At 45.4% G+C, this 21,580-nt stretch overlaps 1 protein-coding gene and 1 long non-coding RNA gene across 4 annotated transcripts; both read left to right on the top strand.

The window, feature by feature from the left end:
* Positions 1-3,902: 3,902 nt before the first annotated feature.
* On the top strand, positions 3,903-18,880 carry dkk2 (dickkopf WNT signaling pathway inhibitor 2). Of its 3 annotated transcripts, XM_084688000.1 has the most exons (6): positions 3,903-4,170; positions 4,307-4,454; positions 13,996-14,146; positions 15,577-15,708; positions 16,717-16,907; positions 17,336-18,880. In XM_084688000.1, the coding sequence occupies exons 2-6, from the start codon at positions 4,308-4,310 to the stop codon at positions 17,438-17,440; spliced, it is 726 nt and encodes a 241-aa protein (XP_084544126.1). In that variant the 5' UTR covers positions 3,903-4,170; position 4,307; the 3' UTR covers positions 17,441-18,880. The 3 variants fall into 3 exon arrangements, with proteins under 3 accessions (XP_084544126.1, XP_084544124.1, XP_084544125.1); XM_084687998.1 differs by having other exon boundaries at positions 3,903-4,454; XM_084687999.1 differs by lacking the exon at positions 17,336-18,880 and having other exon boundaries at positions 3,903-4,454; positions 16,717-16,967.
* A 1,164-nt stretch (positions 18,881-20,044) lies between these two features.
* LOC146237165 (uncharacterized) lies at positions 20,045-20,504 on the top strand. Its single transcript, XR_014741046.1, has 3 exons — positions 20,045-20,085; positions 20,244-20,302; positions 20,406-20,504. It is a non-coding gene; the product is annotated as an uncharacterized LOC146237165 (long non-coding RNA).
* Positions 20,505-21,580: the final 1,076 nt, after the last annotated feature.

The following is a 21,580-nucleotide window of genomic DNA, read 5'->3' as shown; positions in this document are numbered from 1 at the left end:
GGGGGCTGCTGTCCTGGTGCAGGGCCTGATGGGGGCTGCTGTCCTGGTGCAGGGCCTGATGGGGGCTGCTGTCCTGGTGCAGGGCCTGATGGGGGCTGCTGTCCTGTTGCAGGGCCTGATGGGGGCTGCTGTCCTGGTACAGGGCCTGATGGGGGCTGCTGTCCGGGTGCAGGGCCTGATGGGGGCTGCTGTCCTGGTGCAGGGCCTGATGGGGGCTGCTGTCCTGGTACAGGGCCTGATGGGGGCTGCTGTCCGGGTGCAGGGCCTGATGGGGGCTGCTGTCCTGGTGCAGGGCCTGATGGGGGCTGCTGTCCTGGTACAGGGCCTGATGGGGGCTGCTGTCCGGGTGCAGGGCCTGATGGGGGCTGCTGTCCTGGTGCAGGGCCTGATGGGGGCTGCTGTCCTGGTGCAGGGCCTGATGGGGGCTGCTGTCCTGGCTGTCGAGGGGCATCTCACAGGCAGGAGTCACTTAAAGCAACATGTTGCCCGCCACGGGGAGGGCTGGAGGAAGAGAGTCTACCTGCTGTTTCATACGGCTGTGAGTTCTTTAAATTCCTACTGAAAATCTGGATCAGACTTATTTTTCTCACTTTTTCTGTCTCTCTCAACCTCTGCCTTGTCTATGGTTCTGTCTCTGCATCTCTTCTGTCTGTTTCCCTCCTCCCTCGCTCCCTCCCTCTTTTTCTCTCCCTCACTCCCTCCATCTTTATCTCCCTCCCTCAATCTTTCTCTCTCTCTCTCTCTCTCTCTCTCTCTCTCTTCTCTCTCTCTCTCTCTCTCTCTCCATCTTTATCTCTCTGTCCCTTTCTCGCTATCCATCTCTCTATCTTTTTCTGTTGTCAGTGTGTCCTTAGATATCTCCACACAGCTGCTTTAGATTGACGAGTCCCTCTTGCTGGACTCAATGGCATCAGCCATCCCGGTCGAAATGTAATTACCGTATGGGACACAGGGGTGATGATGGAATCTTAGAACACTGCCATTGTTCCAAACTACCAATTGTTCCAAACTTCCAATTGTTCTAGAACTCTCTCCCTCTAGCCAGACAAAAAGGGCCAAGAAAACAATCCCATATACACACATGCACATACGCACACACACACAAAGCAGGGCCAAAACTTTTTCACTCTTTTTCACAATTTGGAATGATGAAGTACCACACCTGTTAATAACTGTCTTGCATCCTGCAAGGGACACAATTGGGGCATTGCCTCTGAGATTCTCTCTGCCTTAAGCTAGGATTTTGATTGGCTATTTCACACAGTCAAGTTCTGGATGAGCTTGAAACTTTTGGAATTCCTGGTTTTGTATTTCTTCCTCTTTTTAAGCTTGTCTGCTGCAGCTCCAGAAGTCCCTGTCTCCAAGAGAGATGTCATGAAAGCCGTCAGACGCAGATCTCTCTCATCCCTCGCTTGTAACAGGGGATCTTCTGCTCTCGCCAACAACATCTGCTCGGATAATGTCACAGTTATGTTCGTAGTTGAAATCCCTCTCCTCCTCTCCCATCTCCTCTCCTCTCTCCTCCTCTCCTTTCTGCTCCCCTGTCCTGTCCTCCCCTCTCCTCTCCCCCTTCTTTCCTCTCTCCTCTCCCCTCCTCCCCCTCCTCTCTTTTCTTCTCCTCTCTCCTCTCTTCCTCTCTCCTCCTCCCCCTCTCTCCTGTCCCCCTTTTTCCTCTCTCCTCCTCTCCTCTCTCCTCCCCTCTCTTCTCTCTTCCTACATCTTAACCTCCAGTCCTCCTTTCCCACCCTTTTCTTCTCCTCTCTTCATATCCTTCCCTCTCTTCTCCTCTTTCATTCCCTTCACCCTCCCCTCCATTCTGGTCTCAGTTCCCTGGACCACTTGATTTTTATCTCCAGTTGTATTTATTTATTACATATTTACTCCAATAACTTGACATTTTAACCAAAAGCAGAGAAACTGAGAAACTGACTGATTCCAGCTGCCCAGCATTTGGAAGAGGACTAATGGAATAAATCATATTAGCATTACAGTATTACTCTGTCTGTGTTATTGACCGTGTGACTTCTATTGCTCTGTATTTTTATAATAATAACAAAAAAAGTAGCGATAAACCCCTCAAAAGGGTAATGTTACTCGTGCAAAAATGTGTTCCTGTTCCTCTTTGTTTTTCTTGCCAATTCTCTGCTGAAGCTGATTATACTCTGAGCAGAGTAGGTCTCCCTAAGTTTTAATGAGAACTCCATTCGCAGTGTTTCACTACAAATGTTCCTTTTTTTTTGTTGGTTCTTTAGGTCCCCTGAACGTAACTTCGACGACGGAACACTACCTCACCTCAAGCTATCTCCATACTACAAAAACTGTCTGTGCCCTGTTGTATCGTAACTTCAGACTTGATCATGTGAGGGCCACACAATGCCCTCTCCCACCCCTCTGTTTAAGCTGGAAAGGCTCTTCCATTGTCTCCCACAAAAGAGCTTGACTCGCTGCTTTTGTGGACAGTGATGTATAGCTTTTGAGGTTAAAAGCCTTACACTAGTTTACCTCAGTGCCCAGCCCATCCTCAATCAGTCATGAATGGATTGTTCTGACAGCTGGGTAGACAAGAGCCTTACACATACTATAGTCATAGAGACTTTGTGGGAAAGGGATGGTTTCAGTGGCTGGCTGGCTGGCTGGCTGGCTGGCTGGTTGGCTGGCAGGCAGAATGGCTGGCTTTCTGGTTGGCTGGTTGGTTGGCTGACTGGCTGTTTGACTAGCAGGTTGACTGACTGACTGACTGACTGTCACAGTCTTTCTGTCTCTCTCTGTCTTTTTTTCTTTCTCTCATTGTCCTTATCTTTCACACACACACAACCATCACTGCAAATATTTGTATGTTTATCTGTATGATCCCTTCCTATATTGGAGAGTATGAAGATGTCTGTTTTGGATCAAAAATTATTTCCTTATCCAGGGCGTTTTGAAGAAATAGCAACAAACCTGCAACAAATCCCTATCCTCTCTCATCATTTGCATTTGTTAATATTGTATTTTGTGCATGTTACTTGTACCTGTGCCTCACACCCCTAATATACATATACAAGCCAGGAACTGAAAGAGACTATTGTGTTCTTCAGTTGCTTATCTAACCAACAGGACCATAGTGTGATATACTTATATGCAGGGATGTCAGGTATCAAACAATGGAGTCTCTATATATCATTCTTATATCACTAACTTGATCATGTGGACATTCCAGTTATCATGAGGGGGATTCTTTTTCCCCAGGGAGAAAATAACAATGTTTTGGTGATAGTGCTGTGTGGAGCTTATTTGTCGAATACCTGGAGAGCAGATTTTCGTTCGTTGTGCGGTTATGTACCTCGATCCTATCTCTTTGAAAACCCGAATACTATTACAGACCTACAGGTAAAAAAAAAAAAAAACATGTAAAAGATTAAAAGAAATAGGCTATCCGTCGCGTTTGGTTGTTAGGTCAAATTTAAACATTAGGTCAAGCTTTTTTTTCGTTTTTTTTTATATAGGCTAATTGTCTGAAGATTGTAAAGGTGTCGTATACGTATGTATAAATAGTCCGTGACTGACAAACTTTTAGTTTAGGTTTTAATTTCTTTAATTTCCTTCGAGCCTGGCCTTCTTCTAGTAAAGGTCAAGCTCATAGTTAAACTATACAGTGGATAATTTTTATAGTTTTTCCCCCCAACAGGCTTTCTGGGGCCGATGTCTGGAGTGACAAGGGGGCTCGAGACGACAACGCGCATGCAGCGCCGCCGCCGCCGCACACATATCGGTTTCATTCTTTGTCGGTTTCGGATGGGGGCGGAGGAAGCCAGGCCATTAGACTCCTATAAAAAGAAAGTATCTGAGATCATAAAATATCCTAGCTGCACCAAGCACTCAGAGCCAGAGACGGACTGGAAGTCTCTTGTCAAGTTTCACTCCGACCTTGAGAGAGGGAGAGAATCAGCATTTTTTTAATATACATTCGGCATTTTTATTTTTCCTCCTCCAAGATTGAGCTATTGGTCTGTGTGTGATTTTTTTTAAAGTTTACATTTATCAACGCCAATTACCCGTTCATGTTTCTGATTTATAGAGCGCTGTCTTTGATATCGTTGTAGTTCACAACGGTCATCCTCACACATGGACTGCGTTGAAGAGAGTCACTTTCTTTGAGAACTTTCGACGCGTAACTGGGGAGTTGCGTCGGTACGCACAATTCAATCATATCCGTAGCGCCCTTTCGTTTTGGGGAGACATTTCAACTGAACTTTTCTCCGAGGATGGTCGTCTTCCCTGGGAATAAATACTGGTGTGTTGTCGCCTTGTTGGTCGCCGCGGTAAGGATGGGAGCGTCTCTGCAAGCGGAGGCTGCGCGAGCCAAGGACAACTCTATCAAGGCGGCACTTTTGGGAGAGGCACCGACGCCGGCCACAAACCGGACAGCGATGCTCCAAACCGGTATCACCACAAAACAAAACACTCTTGCACAGGTATAGTGATATTTCTGTTCCATTTTCAGTGTATTTTTTGTTTGAAATTTCATAACAAACGGCATCATTGCGCACATGACTTATGTAGCCAATTTGATTTCGACTTGTTGAGAGTCATCGTGTTCAGCGTCACCCAGTTTTATCAGTTCATACAAAATTGATTAAAATGATTATTAGAACACATGTTAGTTTGGCAAATGTGGCAGTTGATTGCTTTTAACGAATCCAAAAAGTGTATCTATGCGTTGGCCCTATTTGCCGTTTTGCACATTTCCAAGCGCGCCTAGGTTATACTTCCGGCTTTAAAATCACAGTATGCCTATCCGCCAATGCCTTAAAGTTTTCCTCACGTGTGAATCGTTATTGGAAATTACAGGGATCGGACCCGCTCGTAAACGTTAATTGCGTTTTAGTCCTTGACGCCTCAGTCGGCTGGGCTACACGTCCACCGTGAACGATTAACGCCAGGCAGAAATGTGAGAGAAAGTTAACACTTGAAGGATAATTTCTGTCTGGGCCTAGATGTCATTAAGGAGGACCAGACGCTACCTAGGATTATAAAAGACTTACAACTAGAGGGATACTCTTACCAACCGCTTAAAACCCACTCAAAGTGTTATCAACTCCTGCTGTTTCAACAGGCTGCGTAAGTGGCTTGCCTTGGGCGAGAACATTAAACCAACATTGGGCTAGCAACTCTCTGATTTCAGAAGAATACATGTGAATTTGACCGTGTTTATAGCGTAAACATGCGATTTTTACATAGATTATACTAACTTAACGACAATTTATTCAAAATCAGTAACCAGGAAAGAATATACTCTTAGAGCGTGTCTAAAGATGTTTTTAAAATCCACAGACATTCGCATGGAGTGGGTCGGTTACTAGATTAATTTGTCTTCAACTGTACAGTCTATAGCGGACTGACCGCGACCTGCTGCTTATTTGAGCAGTAGATGGCACCAGCACACCGTTACTTTTCCCATTTAGAAGCAGCTGATTCCCCGTTTTGTGTTCTACAATCGGCCGTGTATAAATCAGCGCAGCTCCTGACGAGTAAAGATTTAATTCGGTCGAGCGCCGGTTCTGCGGCTGTCTCCTGCGGGTTTATGCCGCTGTCTAAGGATAGCCTATACCTTCCTACGGTGGTGGCTAGCGCTGAAGAGGAAGATTCGTTTTCTCTCGGGCTGTCTCTCTTTCGCGAGTTCTTTTTCTTTCTGTCTCTCCCTCTTTCTCATGTCCATCTCGTTAAGTCACTCTCTCTTTCACTCTCTTTGTATCGCTCTCCCTTTCCACATTTCTACGTGTGTATCTCCCCCCCCCCTCTCTCTCTCTCTCTCTCTCTCTCTCTCTCTCTCTCTCTCTCTCTCTCTCTCTCTCTCTCTCTCTCTCTCTCTCTCTCTCTCTCTCTCTCTCTCACACATGAACACATCCAACCACAGAGAAGCTGTGCCAGACCTCTGTTTAACTGTCTGCTCACAACCTCGCCATCCCAATAAACTGTAGTAGTTTGGGCAGCCAGGACCACAGACCACTGGGTGTTTGTGTGGAGACCACCCTCCTGCTTTGAGCAGAATGTCATGGCTCATTGAGCAGCGCGTCCAGAGGATGATTGCTAATCACTCAGTTGTGTGTGTGTGTGATGCTCTTGTATGTGTGTGTGTGTTTGTACGCACTCATCAAATGTAAAGAACCATAGACACTCCCCCTCTCTCTACAGCGTCTGTTTAAGAGGCGAGTGAACCGCAGGTAACAAGCTCTGCACTGAGTCAGCAGGTCTTAAGTAGGATTAAATTGTTGATAGGAATAGCAGCTCATATGATGACGATTTATTGATTATAGTTTTAGATGATTGATTTAAGGTTTAGGTTATTTATTAAAGGTTCGAAAGGATGTTAGGAAACTGTCAGAAGGAGATGGAGGACCAAATCATTCCAATGTACCTGGACAAACACGTACTGCTGGAGTGGAGGGGGTAGGGAATGGACAGCTGCTGGGATCTGTCACTTGTACCTCAGAACTTGAAGGATCATAAGAGGCATTTGATTTATGACAGAAGTCAGACCTTTGGGACCCTTTCAATGGGGTGATTGCATTTGGTGGTATAAATCAAGCCACTTTCAGTTTATGACAGCTTAGATGCCCACAGGTGTTTGAAAAATTTAGAATATTCTCCAGTGCAAAGCATTTGGGTCATCTGTCTGAACAGTAAGTAGTCCCTTCACACAGTCTCAACATTGATGGTGAAGTTGCCACATGGTCCATGGTCCATTTTCTGATGGGTCTCTGGCAGAATACCTCAGCTTGAAAGCTTCTGTTGCCTTAATGTGGGAGAGATTTCAGCCCTTGCTGGTTTGGAGGGGGAAAGATAATCCACCATCACAATGCTTTAGTCACCTCTCTCTGTTTTCCCATCTGGCCAGACCACACACACAGACACACACACACACACACACACACACACACACACACACACAGACACACACACACACACACACACACACACACACACACACACACACACACTGGGCACATGTTGTAAATGGCATCAAGCAGCAGTTGAAATGCAGTCCTTCTGGCCCTTCGAGTATCTGACCATCAAAGACGTGCAGACGATGACAACATGAGCTCCCCATAAACTGCCCCCTCTGGCTCCTTCTCAAACGTAGCAAATTAGAGCGGCAAGTAGTCGGTGTGTGTGTGTGTATGTGTGTGTGTGTGTGTGTGTGCAGGCCACCCAGTTACAGTAAGAGCAGCCATCACTGCTTCAGGAAATATGGCTTAGCTGCTGGATATGGGATGTATGTTGTCATATACGTAGAGGCCATGGCTTGGGAACTAAGAAATGGAGTGACAGCCTAATCTCTCGACTGTGGAGATGTTTTGTGCCCAGTCACGCTGATCACTTCAGTCAAGCTGTATGTGTGTGTAGGCTTGTGTATTTGAGTGTGTAGGGCTTTGCATGTGTGTGTAGGACTGTGTGTGTGTGTGTGTGTGTACCAGCAAGGTCAGGAGGTTACAGCCATAATGGACAAATGAGGTGGGACGCAAACCGCCTTGACCCTTCACCCCTGACCCCACTTAAGGAGGTGTGTTCAGTACGAACCCCCAGATGGGCCGACGGGGCTGTTTCACATCAGCGGGGGTCTGGCTCAGTTTGATGCCGTTGCTTGATTGGTTTGATTCCTCCATGCTCAGAATAACCCCCCCACACACACATGCTCCTGGTGATGAAAGAAACCAAGGTTGTGATTCTAGAAGTAAGTGTGTGTTGAAGGCTTTTCTATTTGAACTGATACTGTGTGTGTGTGTTTGTGTTTGTGTGACAGCACGTGTACTGTAGTGTGCAGACTGTGTGTGCGGGTCTGTATGTGTGTGTGTGTCTAATGAGGTTTGTTTACTTAGTGACATCGTTTATTTGACTCTGTGAAGCCCCTGGCGTTTGTTAACACCGCATACTGGTTTCCTTCTGCAGCCGTGAAGGTCACGTTTCAACACCCTGCCAGCTCTCTATGCACTGTGGCCCTCATGTACGTACATTTGCAAACGTAGCGTTATCTGCGCCATGGCCAACCCACAGACAGCACTCTATGATACTTCATCTTACGTCGTATTTACCAACCCTGCAGTTCATCAGGTAATCAGCGCCTTTCTCCGCCCACTATACCGTACATTGCAAGCATTTAAACGCGCAATTGAATGGGCCTCCTTTATATCATGGATCAACCACCAAATTCAAAACAGCGAAAACAAAGATTTAGTGGTAACAAAATTGATGTGCTTGTTCACGAGGTAACAGATAATTTAAATAGGCTATTGTACAAGGCCGGAATTCCGCACCGACACAAAAACTGTAATATTAAATGTCTGCTTAATCTGTAATGCCTAATTATTTCTGTTTAAGGGTATGAAACAGTGTGATCCTTGGCCTATATCATCGTCTTGCTCAGATTACTGCTGCCATTTCACCAAGAGGCATATGCGAGGAAACCCGCAGTCTGGTTTACACCTCCTTTTAAGAGGTGCAGAATTTTCACCGCAAAATCGAGGCACGCTTTCACGTGCGATTTCTGTACACATACCGCGGAATACATAATTAGGCGCACTTTACGAATCCCCTCCCATCTCTTTATGGAAAACTCCGACTTTCCCCTTGACCCTCCCGTGAATGCACATGTGCATGACACGGAAAAGCGCAATTTGCCATTTTCAGTTCCCGCAACAGTCAGTCTGCGCTTTTACCGCAGTGCGGCATGTTTGTAGGCTACATACCTCGCCATGCTTTTACCCGAACGTTGCGATTGAAATACGCCTGAAATGGGTGCAAACGCTTCAGTACATGAGACCTTGTGTGTGTCTGCGGGTGTGTGTGTGCGGGTGTGTGTGTGATATTTTAGTATGAAACACCCATTTCCTGTTACTTCAAACATTTAACTTTAGCCTAAGCTCTTGTCTCAAGACAATCCTTCAAATGTGTCAACGTAAAACCGTATGATATTAAGCTGTTGTCACAGTATTGACATGTAGGAAATAATGTAGTTATGTATATTATTATTACTTAGTTTAAAGCAACGTTTACCTACTTAAAGAAAGAAAGATTTGCGGCCTCTTCAAATCCTACATAACCAAATGTGAAAGCGATATCAATCTACAGTCATTCTTCAGGAATGACAGAACAAGGTAACCGGGGGAAGGGGTTGTATTGCCAGGCAGGTTCAAAGCTCTTCGTGTGGATCAGTCAAAGCCCCTGAGATCAGCGCTCTCCACACACCACAAAGCCTTCATCTCTCTTCATACCAGCGCAAGGGCCGCCCCAGACCAGAGGGGTTCCCTCCTCCTGGCCCCCCTTTCCTTCCTCCCCCTTTCGTCTCCCCTCCACCCCGTCTATCTCGGTGTGTATACTCCCCCCTCCTCCCCCCTCTGGTCTCTCGCAGCAAGACCAACGCCAACCCTGTCATTCCCCCTCTGTTGCCGTGACACCCTCCTCCAGGATGGAGCGACAGAGAGGAGGACACTCGAAGGGTTTATGTCCCAGAAGACAGGATAGTGACGGAGGGAGGGAGTGTCAGTTTTAAGTGGGATGAAGGAAGGTTCTCCAGATGATTGAGTTGCACGTGGGCGGAACCGTATTCCTGTCAGAACTCAGGAAGAGGCGTTGTACGACAGGGGCAGATGAGGCCTGATCGTCAGATGACATTTCAGCGGGTGAGCTTGTTCGGCATGTTTCAAAGGTCTGCCTGAGCAAAGGGAGGGGGAACAGAGGGGTGGGGATGGTGTGTGTGGGTTTAATCGTCTTTGTGGAAACTCACAGCTAGATAGGGTTCAACAACGTAAGACGTTAGGATGGAGCCTGTACTGTCAGACTCTGCTTGGCTTTCCGCTGGTCCGCTGGTCTGCTTTATCATCCTGTTGACATTTTCATTGTCTGTCTTGAGTGTCTCCAGCGACAGCCTCAAATCAGCCTTACTTGGCACACCGATATTTTGCAAAGTTCGTGAAATATAAAATGTAGCCCAAATCCATCATAGTTTTGGAGGGACTCTTTACAGAAGTAATTCAGGGATTCATCTGAGTGATATAACACTGGAAAACTTGTGACAAATATCCTCATATGACTTCATCCAGTCCTCCTTTGATTCAGCTGCACCGTCACCCAAGGAATCCAGCTCATGTTTCATTATTTCTGCCATGTAACTGATTGGCTGGATCAGCTTTTCCATCTGGTTCCAGTGTGACAAAGTGAATGTGACTCGCACTGTATCTAAAGGCATTTAATCTGGTTCAGTGTGTTAAACACTGATATAATCAGGGATATTGAATGACGAGTTTTAATGTCTGGCAGAAACTGAGACACACACACAAAAAACTTCTCCTTTGCCCATGAGCATGTGGCACATTTTGATTTAGACCCAGCGTTTTCACCAGACTGCAGCAGATATTTGGATATTCCAATATCCACACTGATATTCCGATATTTTGATCGATATCGCGATATTGGTTACATAACATTCAGAGTTCGCAAATTTGAGCTCTGTTATCTCTAGGTTTAGCTCTACTCTTTGACTCTAGCACCCTGGTTTACCCGGTCATCATACCTGCAGGACACACACTTGGCTTGCTGTGGTCCGTGGTTGGCATTGCTGTGTTGTTTTTATTAAATCACGGGGTCATATTGCTGCCCCATACTACTGTTATCGTTGTTACGGTAACAGCAGCAACGTGTCTGAGTGTGGCGGTAAAGACGGGATGGAAAAGACTCACAAACGCCAAAATATTTGCCTCTTTGGAGAAAAAAAACACCCTGCTATGCAAGGGAAAATATTTGGTCACAATCACAAATTCCCCTCAATCACAAATTCACTCTCCCGAGGTGCTGTTAAACAATGACTGTGCAGATGGCTGATTAGACATGGAGAGATAGAGAGAGAGAGAGATAGAGAGAGAGAGAGAGAGAGAGAGAGAGAGAGAGAGAGAGAGAGAGAGAGAGATAGAGAGAGAGATAGAGAGAGTGAGAGAGAGAGAGAGAGAGAGAGAGAGATATATATATATATATATAGAGAGAGAGAGAGAGAGAGAGAGAGAGAGAGAGAGAGAGAGAGAGAGAGAGAGAGAGAGAGAGAGAGATAGAGAGAGAGGGCTAGATATAGACAGCTGTGTTTATCTCTTAATCGTTTGTTTTCCACAACTCATATAGACAGAAATGTGAAGGCTGAAGATACACAGAGACACTTTGTCGATCTGGAGGCGACTGTCTCAAAATGTTTCCAAAAGCTCAGGCTTCAAGTCAGAGTCACATAAAAATCCCTGGGGAAAGAAAGGAATAAGCTCTAATTGAGAGATTTGGACAGCATGGTTTTATTTGACTTCATAAGCAGAACCCGAATGTTTTCCATCAAGTCTGCTCACCATTTCAACAAAACTCAGAATTGCACAAAGCTGGTGAATACATTTCATTTGAATAAGAATACATTTTCAGGGAAAACTGCACTTTAAGGGTGACAGGATGGGTGATAGTTAAACTGCACTTTAAGGGTGACAGGGTGGGTGATAGTTAAACTGCCCTTTATGGGTGACAAGGTGAGTGATAGTTAAACTGCCCTTTATGGGTGACAGGGTGGGTGATGATTAAACTGCCCTTTATGGGTGACAGGGTGGGTGATAGTTAAACTGCCCTTTATGGGTGACAAGGTGAGTGATAGTTAAACTGCCCTTTATGGGTGACAGGGTGGGTGATGATTAAACTGCCCTTTATGGGTGACAGGGTGAGTGATGATTAAACTGCCCTTTATGGGTGACAGGGTGGGTGATAGTTAAACTGCCCTTTATGGGTGACAGGGTGGGTGATAGTTAAACTGCCCTTTATGGGTGACAGGGTGAGTGATGATTAAACTGCCCTTTATGGGTGACAGGGTGAGTGATAGTTAAACTGCCCTTTATGGGTGACAGGGTGGGTGATGATTAAACTGCCCTTCATGGGTGACAGGGTGAGTGATAGTTAAACTGCGCTTTATGGGTGACAGGGTGGGTGATAGTTAAACTGCCATTTATGGGTGACAGGGTGAGTGATGATTAAACTGCCCTTTATGGGTGACAGGTTGGGTGATAGTTAAACTGCCATTTATGGGTGACAGGGTGGGTGATGGTTAAACTGCCCTTTATGGGTGACAGGGTGAGTGATGATTAAACTGCCCTTTATGGGTGACAGGGTGGGTGATGATTAAACTGCCCTTTATGGGTGACAGGGTGGGTGATAGTTAAACTGCCCTTTATGGGTGACAGGGTGAGTGATGATTAAACTGCCCTTTATAGGTGACAGGGTGGGTGATAGTTAAACTGCCCTTTATGGGTGACAGGGTGAGTGATGATTAAACTGCCCTTTATGGGTGACAGGGTGAGTGATAGTTAAACTGCCCTTTATGGGTGACAGGGTGAGTGATGATTAAACTGCCCTTTATGGGTGACAGGGTGAGTGATAGTTAAACTGCCCTTTATGGGTGACAGGGTGGGTGATGATTAAACTGCCCTTTATGGGTGACAGGGTGAGTGATAGTTAAACTGCGCTTTATGGGTGACAGGGTGGGTGATAGTTAAACTGCCATTTATGGGTGACAGGGTGAGTGATGATTAAACTGCCCTTTATGGGTGACAGGGTGGGTGATGATTAAACTGCCCTTTATGGGTGACAGGGTGGGTGATAGTTAAACTGCCCTTTATGGGTGACAGGGTGAGTGATGATTAAACTGCCCTTTATGGGTGACAGGGTGGGTGATAGTTAAACTGCCCTTTATGGGTGACAGGGTGAGTGATGATTAGACTGCCCTTTATGGGTGACAGGGTGAGTGATAGTTAAACTGCCCTTTATGGGTGACAGGGTGGGTGATGATTAAACTGCCCTTTATGGGTGACAGGGTGAGTGATAGTTAAACTGCCCTTTATGGGTGACAGGGTGGGTGATGGTTAAACTGCCCTTTATGGGTGACAGGGTGAGTGATAGTTAAACTGCGCTTTATGGGTGACAGGGTGGGTGATAGTTAAACTGCCATTTATGGGTGACAGGGTGAGTGATGATTAAACTGCCCTTTATGGGTGACAGGTTGGGTGATAGTTAAACTGCCCTTTATGGGTGACAGGGTGGGTGATGGTTAAACTGCCCTTTATGGGTGACAGGGTGAGTGATGATTAAACTGCCCTTTATGGGTGACAGGGTGAGTGATAGTTAAACTGCCCTTTATGGGTGACAGGGTGAGTGATGATTAAACTGCCCTTTATGGGTGACAGGGTGAGTGATAGTTAAACTGCCCTTTATGGGTGACAGGGTGAGTGATGATTAAACTGCCCTTTATGGGTGACAGGGTGAGTGATAGTTAAACTGCCCTTTATGGGTGACAGGGTGAGTGATGATTAAACTGCCCTTTATGGGTGACAGGGTGAGTGATAGTTAAACTACCCTTTATGGGTGACAGGGTGAGTGATAGTTAAACTGCCCTTTATGGGTGACAGGGTGAGTGATAGTTAAACTGCCCTTTATGGGTGACAGGGTGGGTGATAGTTAAACTACCCTTTATGGGTGACAGGGTGAGTGATAGTTAAACTGCCCTTTATGGGTGACAGGGTGAGTGATAGTTAAACTACCCTTTATGGGTGACAGGGTGGGTGATAGTTAAACTACCCTTTATGGGTGACAGGGTGAGTGATAGTTAAACTGCCCTCAACCACTGTCTTAAAAACATTGATTTAGACGCTGATCAGGACTCTTATGAGCGGAAATAAAACTGATATCTTAAGTTGACTGGAAGAGAGATAAACTATAATATACTACATATAGACTATAACTAAATATCTCTGGTCTCTCCAGGTGTAACTAAGTATCTCTCTTGTCTCTCCAGGTGTAACTAAGTAACTCACTGGTCTCTCCTGGTGTAACTAAGTATCTCTCTCATCTCTCCAGGTGTAACTAAGTGCCTGTCTGGTCTCTCCAGGTGTAACTAAGTGCCTGTCTGGTCTCTCCAGGTGTAACTAAGTGCCTGTCTGGTCTCTCCAGGTGTACCCATGCAGCAGTGATAAGGAGTGCACTGTGGGGAGCTACTGTCACAGCCCTCAGCAGGCTCCATCACGCTGCCTCACGTGTCGCAGGAGGAAGAGGCGTTGTCATAGAGACGCCATGTGCTGCCCCGGCAACCGCTGCAGCAACTGTAAGTTTATCCCAAAATGTTTCTCATATCTCTCTCTTTTCTCTCAGTATCCGAATGTAAATTATCTGACAGTATGAATAGAGGATCACTGAGACAAATACAAGCATGTCATTCATAGACCAGAAGGGCTTTGGGGCTGGGTGACAATAGAAGCCATGTCCTGGTTGTTTGAATGAAGTCAGTGTTCCACCTGCACTACCCTAACCCAGGTTCACAAACAAAAATCTTGAGTTGACTTGGAGAACCTCTTCGGGAGGTCCTGCACCACAGGCTCTTATGTTCTCCTGTCCTCTCTTTAAAGGTTCCACATGTGGAACCTTTAAAGAGGTTCCTCTTTGAGGTTCCTCTTGCCACGCTTCTATCTCTGTCACATGGAGAACTTGTGGAGGCCTGTCATGCTTGACGTGATCTGGTTTCCAGTACAGGGAAATACAACCACTAACCCTGATTAAACACATGCTTCCACAACTCTGATATAGAGGCTGCTAAGCCTCTTATATTACCTTAAATGGGCGTTCTGGACCCTGGTACGAAAACAGAATTAACTCGCTTAAAAATGACTCTTAAGGGAGCAGATTGATAAATAACCGACAGTGATCCTTGACCCTCGAGCTAGGCTTGCTCTGGGTTCAAACGCAGTCGGTCTCCAGGTCGTTTTCTCCGTGGTGCTCCTTAAGGGTCTCTGTCTGAGCGATGAGCTGCAGAGAGACGTGGAGAGAGAGAGCGTTAATGAAAGCAGCATGTCTGCAGCTGATCAGACCCATGGAGCTGTGCTGCGGTGACAGGAGATGATCCAGGACGCGACCTGAGAAGAGCGAGTCAGCAGGTCTCTGGTGTTCTTATGATGGCAGGATCGTAGGACCGTAAGCCCACAGACAGTAAAAGGTTGTTTGGGATTGATGAATGAGATCGCTCTTTGAACTTGACGGGTCTTGGTAGTCTGTGACTCCTGGAATGGACAGTCTAATAGAGGCGAAAGGAAAATGGAAGATGAGATTACTTGGCTTGAGCTTTCTAATAATAACTAGCCATTATGGTTTACAGTTCCAAATGATGATTCAGGTCAAATGGAGGTTAATCAAGAGAGGACATTATTAATAATATATTCATTCAGTAGAGAATTGTATCCAAAACAACAGACGAGCTGGAATTTGAACCTGCAACCTCTTGATGGGCAGTCAATTGCTTCACCAAATCAAATCAAATGTATTTGTATAGCCCTTTTTACACGCAAGCATGTCACAGAGGGCTTCACATACGCCCATAGAACTGCCCCTCAATCAACCTAAACCCTCAAGGACAGGGTTTTCACCACTAAGCTATAGGAAGTTGGTTGTGGTGATGTTTTGTAAACTTTTAAATGTCTTGGTCGTTTTGTCTGGGTTGGTTTGCTGGCGTTTAACCCTCGCCTCGCTCCTCTGCTTCTCCAGATATCTGCGTTCCCATATCGGAGAGCATGCTGTCTCCTCACCTCTCAGACTTGGACGAACACAACAAGCTTTCCACCAAAGACCCGGGCTGGAAGAGGAGTGGGAAGGGTCACGCCAAACATTCTCTCAAAGGTAAGGAGGAGACTCTCTCTTTCCCATCTAGAATCTTGGAGACCTAGGTGTGCTTGAGGTAAATTTGATTCAGTGTTTGCACTTCTGGAACACGGTTGGACTGGGTGGTGTCATGTTCATGGCTAAATCAAGTTAACCTGCGGGAACTTAGGTGGTTACTCCAACGACCATGTTTCTGTAAATGTGCGCCTAGCAACAGCAGCTGCAATCGCTTGAAATCAATCTGTAAGACTTCCTGTTGACGTACAAAGAGGTTATTATAATTAGGTGTTTTCAAGGAAAAGACTATTTACTTTAGTTTGTGTTTGGACTGGTTCACCTCAGAATGTCTCACTTCTCTGCTGTGGAACCTTAAACGCTCATTATCAAAAAGAGGGGAGGGAGGGAAAGAGAGAGGGGAGAGGGAGAGAGAGAACACAACACAGAAAGCAGCAAACCGTCAAGGCTTAGCGGAACTAACCGGAAGTCGTTGATTGGATCTCATTTCGAAACGTTCCCTTTTGACAGGAAATGGCGGTTTCGCCAGCCATGCACGGGAAACCGCTGGTTTGCGTGTCGGTTGAAGCCTCTGGCAACCAGGGAACTACGCATTCGGACTTGTTTCACAGCAAACTCGCATGACTAAATAACATGTCCAATAAATATTTGTAGTACTAATTATGTCTTTGAAGGGGTAATACGAATATCCTGCCAAGTGTATCAGATTCTACCTCAGAGGGGTTAACTCAGTTAATAAATCAGGAAATGGGTTTCCTCAAAATGAAGAATGTCTAAAGACTGTTTCAGTCCTTTAGCGTAGTGTAATTTGAACGGAGTGAAGAAAAACAAAAGATGGAGTTGAGTTGTTTGGGATGGAAGCCATAATGCTGTAATGGACTTGTGATTGAGCATTTCCTTTGCTTCAGTTGTTCGGAACTGCCTCAATCTGATTTATTTGTTGGGAGTGCGTACTTTAAATGCACTGCAAAAAAAAGAGAACCTGTACCTAATATGCTCCCCTCCCTCCAGGCCACGAAGGAGACCCGTGCCTGCGTTCGTCCGACTGCTCCGAGGGATACTGTTGTGCCCGGCACTTCTGGACCAAGATCTGCAAGCCGGTGCTGCGCCAGGGGGAGGTGTGCACCAGGCAGAGGAAGAAAGGCTCCCACGGCCTGGAGATCTTCCAGCGCTGCGACTGCGCCCGGGGCCTCGCCTGCAAGGTGTGGAAGGACGCCACCTCCTCTTCCAAGTCCCGCCTCCACATGTGCCAGAAAATGTGACGGGGGAGGGAGGAAGAGGGGGAGAATAAGGAGGATGGGGAGGAGGGGTGGGGTGTGGGAGGGGAAGGGAAGAGGGGGGGGAGGGAGGTGTGAAGGGGAAAGGGAAGGAGTTCCTTCTTACCCAAGGGGTGGCTAAGACTGGTGGAAGTGGGGAGAAATGGGAGGATGGAAGGAGTGGATGAGAGAGGAGGGAGAGATGGGAGGATGGAGTGAGTGGAGGAAGGAGAAGGGAGAGACTGAGGTTCGAAGGTTCTGAGAAGGTTGTAGAAGTTCCTTTTTTATCGTTTGTTTGTCAGAGAACCTCACACCCACAGTCATAGTTACAAGTCAATACATTCTTTTTGTTTTGTTTTATTTTGTACTTCCAGAAAGCAGCTTCTTTCAAACCTTCTCAGAACCTTCAAGGGATCCGTGTTCCTTTAGCTCAGAGAAGTAGAACCCAAGGTGGAGAACCACAATCGCAGCCAGGATAACCTTTTTCAGGCCTCATCTTAAGAGCAGGAACAGAAGTTAGGTTAGATGCACTTGTGAAAATAAGCCATACAGAATGCCTATATGTAACCCAGTTGAGTTTGATGGACAGATTCCTCGTTTCAAATACACCATTGCTAGTTCCTTTGTAGGATTTGTTTGTTCATTTCATGTGTTCTTGTTTTGGCACATACAGTTCCTTCTACTTTCACAAATCAATCAGTTCTGGATTCAGATCTATGGTCTGTTACGTCTCCCCACTGCGTTTAAAAAAAGCAAATGTCAGTCGTTTGATCTGGAAAACGTGTCGCAGACGTGGAGTTCGGCGTTAGCAGCCGTGAGCACCAGATCTGTGTCAAAGACTGTCAAAACTCTTGAGGTGTGCTTGATTGAGCTTGCCCAGTGCTGCGAAACTAACTGTGCCCCCGAAAAAGGGCAGAAGTCCGGAGTTGAATCAAACCCACCTCAGAAAACACTTTCAAGTTTCTGATCCATTTGATGTAGTTGGTGTTTTTGACCCAGGTCTGGTTATCAAAGCGTGTGCTGTTCCACGAAGACTGCAGGGCCAGAATGGAGAACAGACACAGAGCCGACTCTGTAACCCAACACTTAACCACATCCACATGATTCCGAACCATGGGTAGGATCCAAAGATTATATTAAACACATATCGGGTTGATCTGCTCGTACAGTAATTACTTATGAATGAAAATTTGTGGAAAAATTACTCTAATTGGGAAAACACACCCAACTCATTTGTATGCCTTCATCTGAAGTTTAAAATCTGTGTTCAACTGGAAATGTCATCATGAAATGTTATTTCATGTAACAGGATTTTTCTTTTTTTTGTTTTCTACTGGAAATCCGCTCCTCGTTTTATCTCATAATCGTTGATCAATTCATACTCAAAGCAATAACGTGCACTTTGTTTTTTTCTTTCGTTCAATTTTGTTCTTGAAGCTCCATTTACTTATTGTTTTGTAATCATTTAAAATCATCAATAAGCTCTTATATTGTAAATAACTTGGAAACAATTGAAAGTGTATTTAAAAAAATTGATGTATATCATGTACATACAGAAATAAACATAAGAATGCCTTTAATGTATCAAGAGAATGACTAGGTCAGACGCTAGACAAGGTGATAAGACGGAAAGATCCAGAAGGAGGCCAGTCAGGTTCAGGGGTTGAAAGCCTTCAGTACATTGCGTTAGGCTAGGGGGAAAGTAATTAGTTAGCGTTGAATGATAACAAGTCATGTGGCTGCAGCATATTGGAGGCTAGTTCATGTTAGGGTTTGTATCCCTCTCCAGCTGTTTAAGCTGTCAAGATGGAATCAGGAAGTATATCTAATAAAACAATGCTGTTTGTTAATATTATTGTTTGCTGGTATTTCGTGTGTATTTACAAGGATGAATGAATAAAATAATGTATTTTGTATCACTGCCGACTGGCAACATGATTATTATTAATACCTGAGAATGCATGGGGTTTCAGCATGATATTGATCTCCATTTCCATCGGATTTGTAATCTATATCCATATGATGTAAAGTCAACTCTTTTGTAGTTATGTTTGTTCAAGCGTTTTAAAGTACAAATATAAGGGTTTCATTTAAGCTCCATAAACGACCACAAGCTAATTCATTTTAAACAACCCTGGAATGTCCGCCTAAAAAAGCGTCAAATCCGAGCGTGCTTCTCAACTGTCAGACTGTAAGATTGTCTTTGAAAGAAAGCTAAACAAACACTAAAATACTAGAGAGTTAAAAAATAAATCACGTTGGGTCGTTATGCCGACCACTTCTGAAGGAATGGAAACAACGAGGTAATCCTTCGCTGTTTGTATACGAGACTCACAGAAGACTGGAAACCTCAAACTTAACATTTGGACTGCTAAGGCAATTTGATGTTTCTGGTTTGTGTTAGAAGACAAATTCGATATTTGGCGTCTAAATAATGTAGAGTTAGTTTGTCCATTGTGTTAGACATTGTGATTTCAGATAGGCCTACTTTCGTTCAGTTGGTGCTAAGCAACAAGTCTTGAGTTCAAATTCATTTGCCAGTAGTAATAGTAATAATAATAGACCCATTTCAGTTGGCTTTTAGCTCAACAGAACCCCACATTTAGAAAAAACTTTGATATTATTTTCTTACATTTCCTTAAGTTATTAAAAACTTTTACTGACTCTGTGTCCGTTCTGAAGCAGTCCAGTAAATGTGCTCACCAGATGCTGGGTAACCTTGACAACGCATCAGTCCTTTCCGGAACGTACTAGAATGAGTTAGCTGGTTTTTCAGTGATTCAGCAGAAGCAATGCCTTCTAGGTTTCAAATGTACAGACGTAAGCCTACAACACGTTATGTAACGTAATTGGACTAGGGTTAGTGTTAGGGCAAGGTTTAAAAAAAATGTAAATTGTGATTCCGTATTATTTTAATCAAATGTAACGTTTTAAGCAAACTATAAAGTAAATAAACTTTCCCCTAGCCTGGCTTTGAGACCTAACACACCTTAACGGCAGTTTAGCTGTTAGGGGAAACATAATTATGTTTTTAAAAGAATGTCACGCACCACATAATCATAAACACTTTTCGTTTTGAAAAGGAATTGTAATGGGCTGCGTTTCCATGGACACCGTTCTGCCTGTAAGTAGATCAGAATAGTAAGAGCAAAGAAGCAATTAGTGCAACATACTAAGACCTATTCTCAATCATTTGCACTTAAGTTTTTATAGATATTTTACAACCGTCTTGTTTCAGGTGGTGAGAGACCCAGTAAATCATTTTCTCACTTTCCTTGACAGTACAAAGGGAAAGCTGTAATAATGAGATCCCAACTCCACTTTTCTCTCCAGTTCACAAAGTAACGCGCTTCATCCAGCAAGTCTCCAGACATCATATTCTGTATTTTTCATGTGTTTCTGATCTAAAATAATGACTCTCTGGTTTACCTTTGTTTGGATAAGGTTTCTGTGCTCTAAGAACGCTGGCTCCTCTCCTGGAGGGTCATTCTCTCCTCACTGTGCCAGAGTTTACCCAGAGACACAGGGAGGGGGCCTGGGGAGAGAGGGAGGGAGAAAGGGAGAGGGAGGGAGAGAGACACAGACAGATTGAGAGAGACAGAGAGAGAGAGAGACCGAGAAAGACAAAGATAGAGGGAGAGAGAGAGAGGGAGAGAGAGAGAGAGAGAGAGAGAGAGAGAGAGAGAGAGGGAGAAAGGGAGAAAGGGAGAGAGAGACAGAGAGACAGAAAGGGAGAGAGAGGGTAGAGAGAGGGAGAGAGTGAGTCAGAGAAAGAGTGAGAGACAGAAAGAGAGATAGACAGAGAGAGAGGGAGAGAAAGAAAGAGAGACAGAGAGAGAGAGAGAGAGAGAGAGAGAGAGAGAGGGAGAAAGAGAGAGAGAGAGAGAGAGGGAGGGAGAAAGAGAGAGAGAGAGGGAGAGGGAGAGGGAGAGGGAGAGGGAGAGGGAGAGGGAGAGGGAGAGGGAGAGGGAGAGGGAGAGGGAGGACGGGGACACCAGAGAGACTTCAGGTCTCCATGGAAAGAACGAGCCGTTGGCAGAACAGCACCAGACAGCAGTCATCCCCGTCGCCACGGCACCCTCCCCGTTGCCACGGCCACCTCCCCGTTGCCACGGCCACCCACAGTCTCAGAGTGTCAGCGCCGCCTCCTAATGAGCCGATGACGAACCTCCTGCCCAGTCCACACTTTCCAGGATCTGTCAGCAGAAAAGACGGAGGAGGAAAAAACACCCATAGACAAAGCGAAGAAGACAGGTGGAGGAGTGCCCACAGGCAGGGTGGGAGTACAGATAGGCTAGGTGTATAGACAGGCTGGATATAGACAGGCTGGGTATATAGACAGGGTGGGTGTATAGACAGGGTGGGTATATAGACAGGGTGGGTGTATAGACAGGGTGGGTATATAGACAGGGTGGGTGTATAGACAGGCTGGGTGTATAGACAGGCTGGATATAGACAGGCTGGATATAGACAGGCTGGATATAGACAGGCTGGGTATATAGACAGGGTGGGTATATAGACAGGGTGGGTGTATAGACAGGCTGGATATAGACAGGCTGGGTATATAGACAGGCTGGATATAGACAGGCTGGATATAGACAGGGTGGGTGTATAGACAG

This window comes from Hypomesus nipponensis, chromosome 22, assembly GCF_054491055.1.
Source record: "Hypomesus nipponensis isolate SF chromosome 22, ASM5449105v1, whole genome shotgun sequence".
Taxonomy (NCBI): domain Eukaryota; kingdom Metazoa; phylum Chordata; class Actinopteri; order Osmeriformes; family Osmeridae; genus Hypomesus; species Hypomesus nipponensis.
Note: the sequence above shows the minus strand (reverse complement) of the source record. Positions and strands in the feature narration are given on the sequence as shown.

Coding starts and splice junctions, on each gene's coding strand:
- dkk2 (XM_084687998.1), top strand. CDS start 4,245: ATGGTCGTCTTCCCTGGGAATAAATACTGGTGTGTTGTCGCCTTGTTG. Junction 14,147..15,576: donor CGGCAACCGCTGCAGCAACT/GTAAGTTTATCC, acceptor CTGCTTCTCCAG/ATATCTGCGTTCCCATATCG. Junction 16,908..17,335: donor CCCGGGGCCTCGCCTGCAAG/GTGTGGAAGGAC, acceptor TTGTACTTCCAG/AAAGCAGCTTCTTTCAAACC.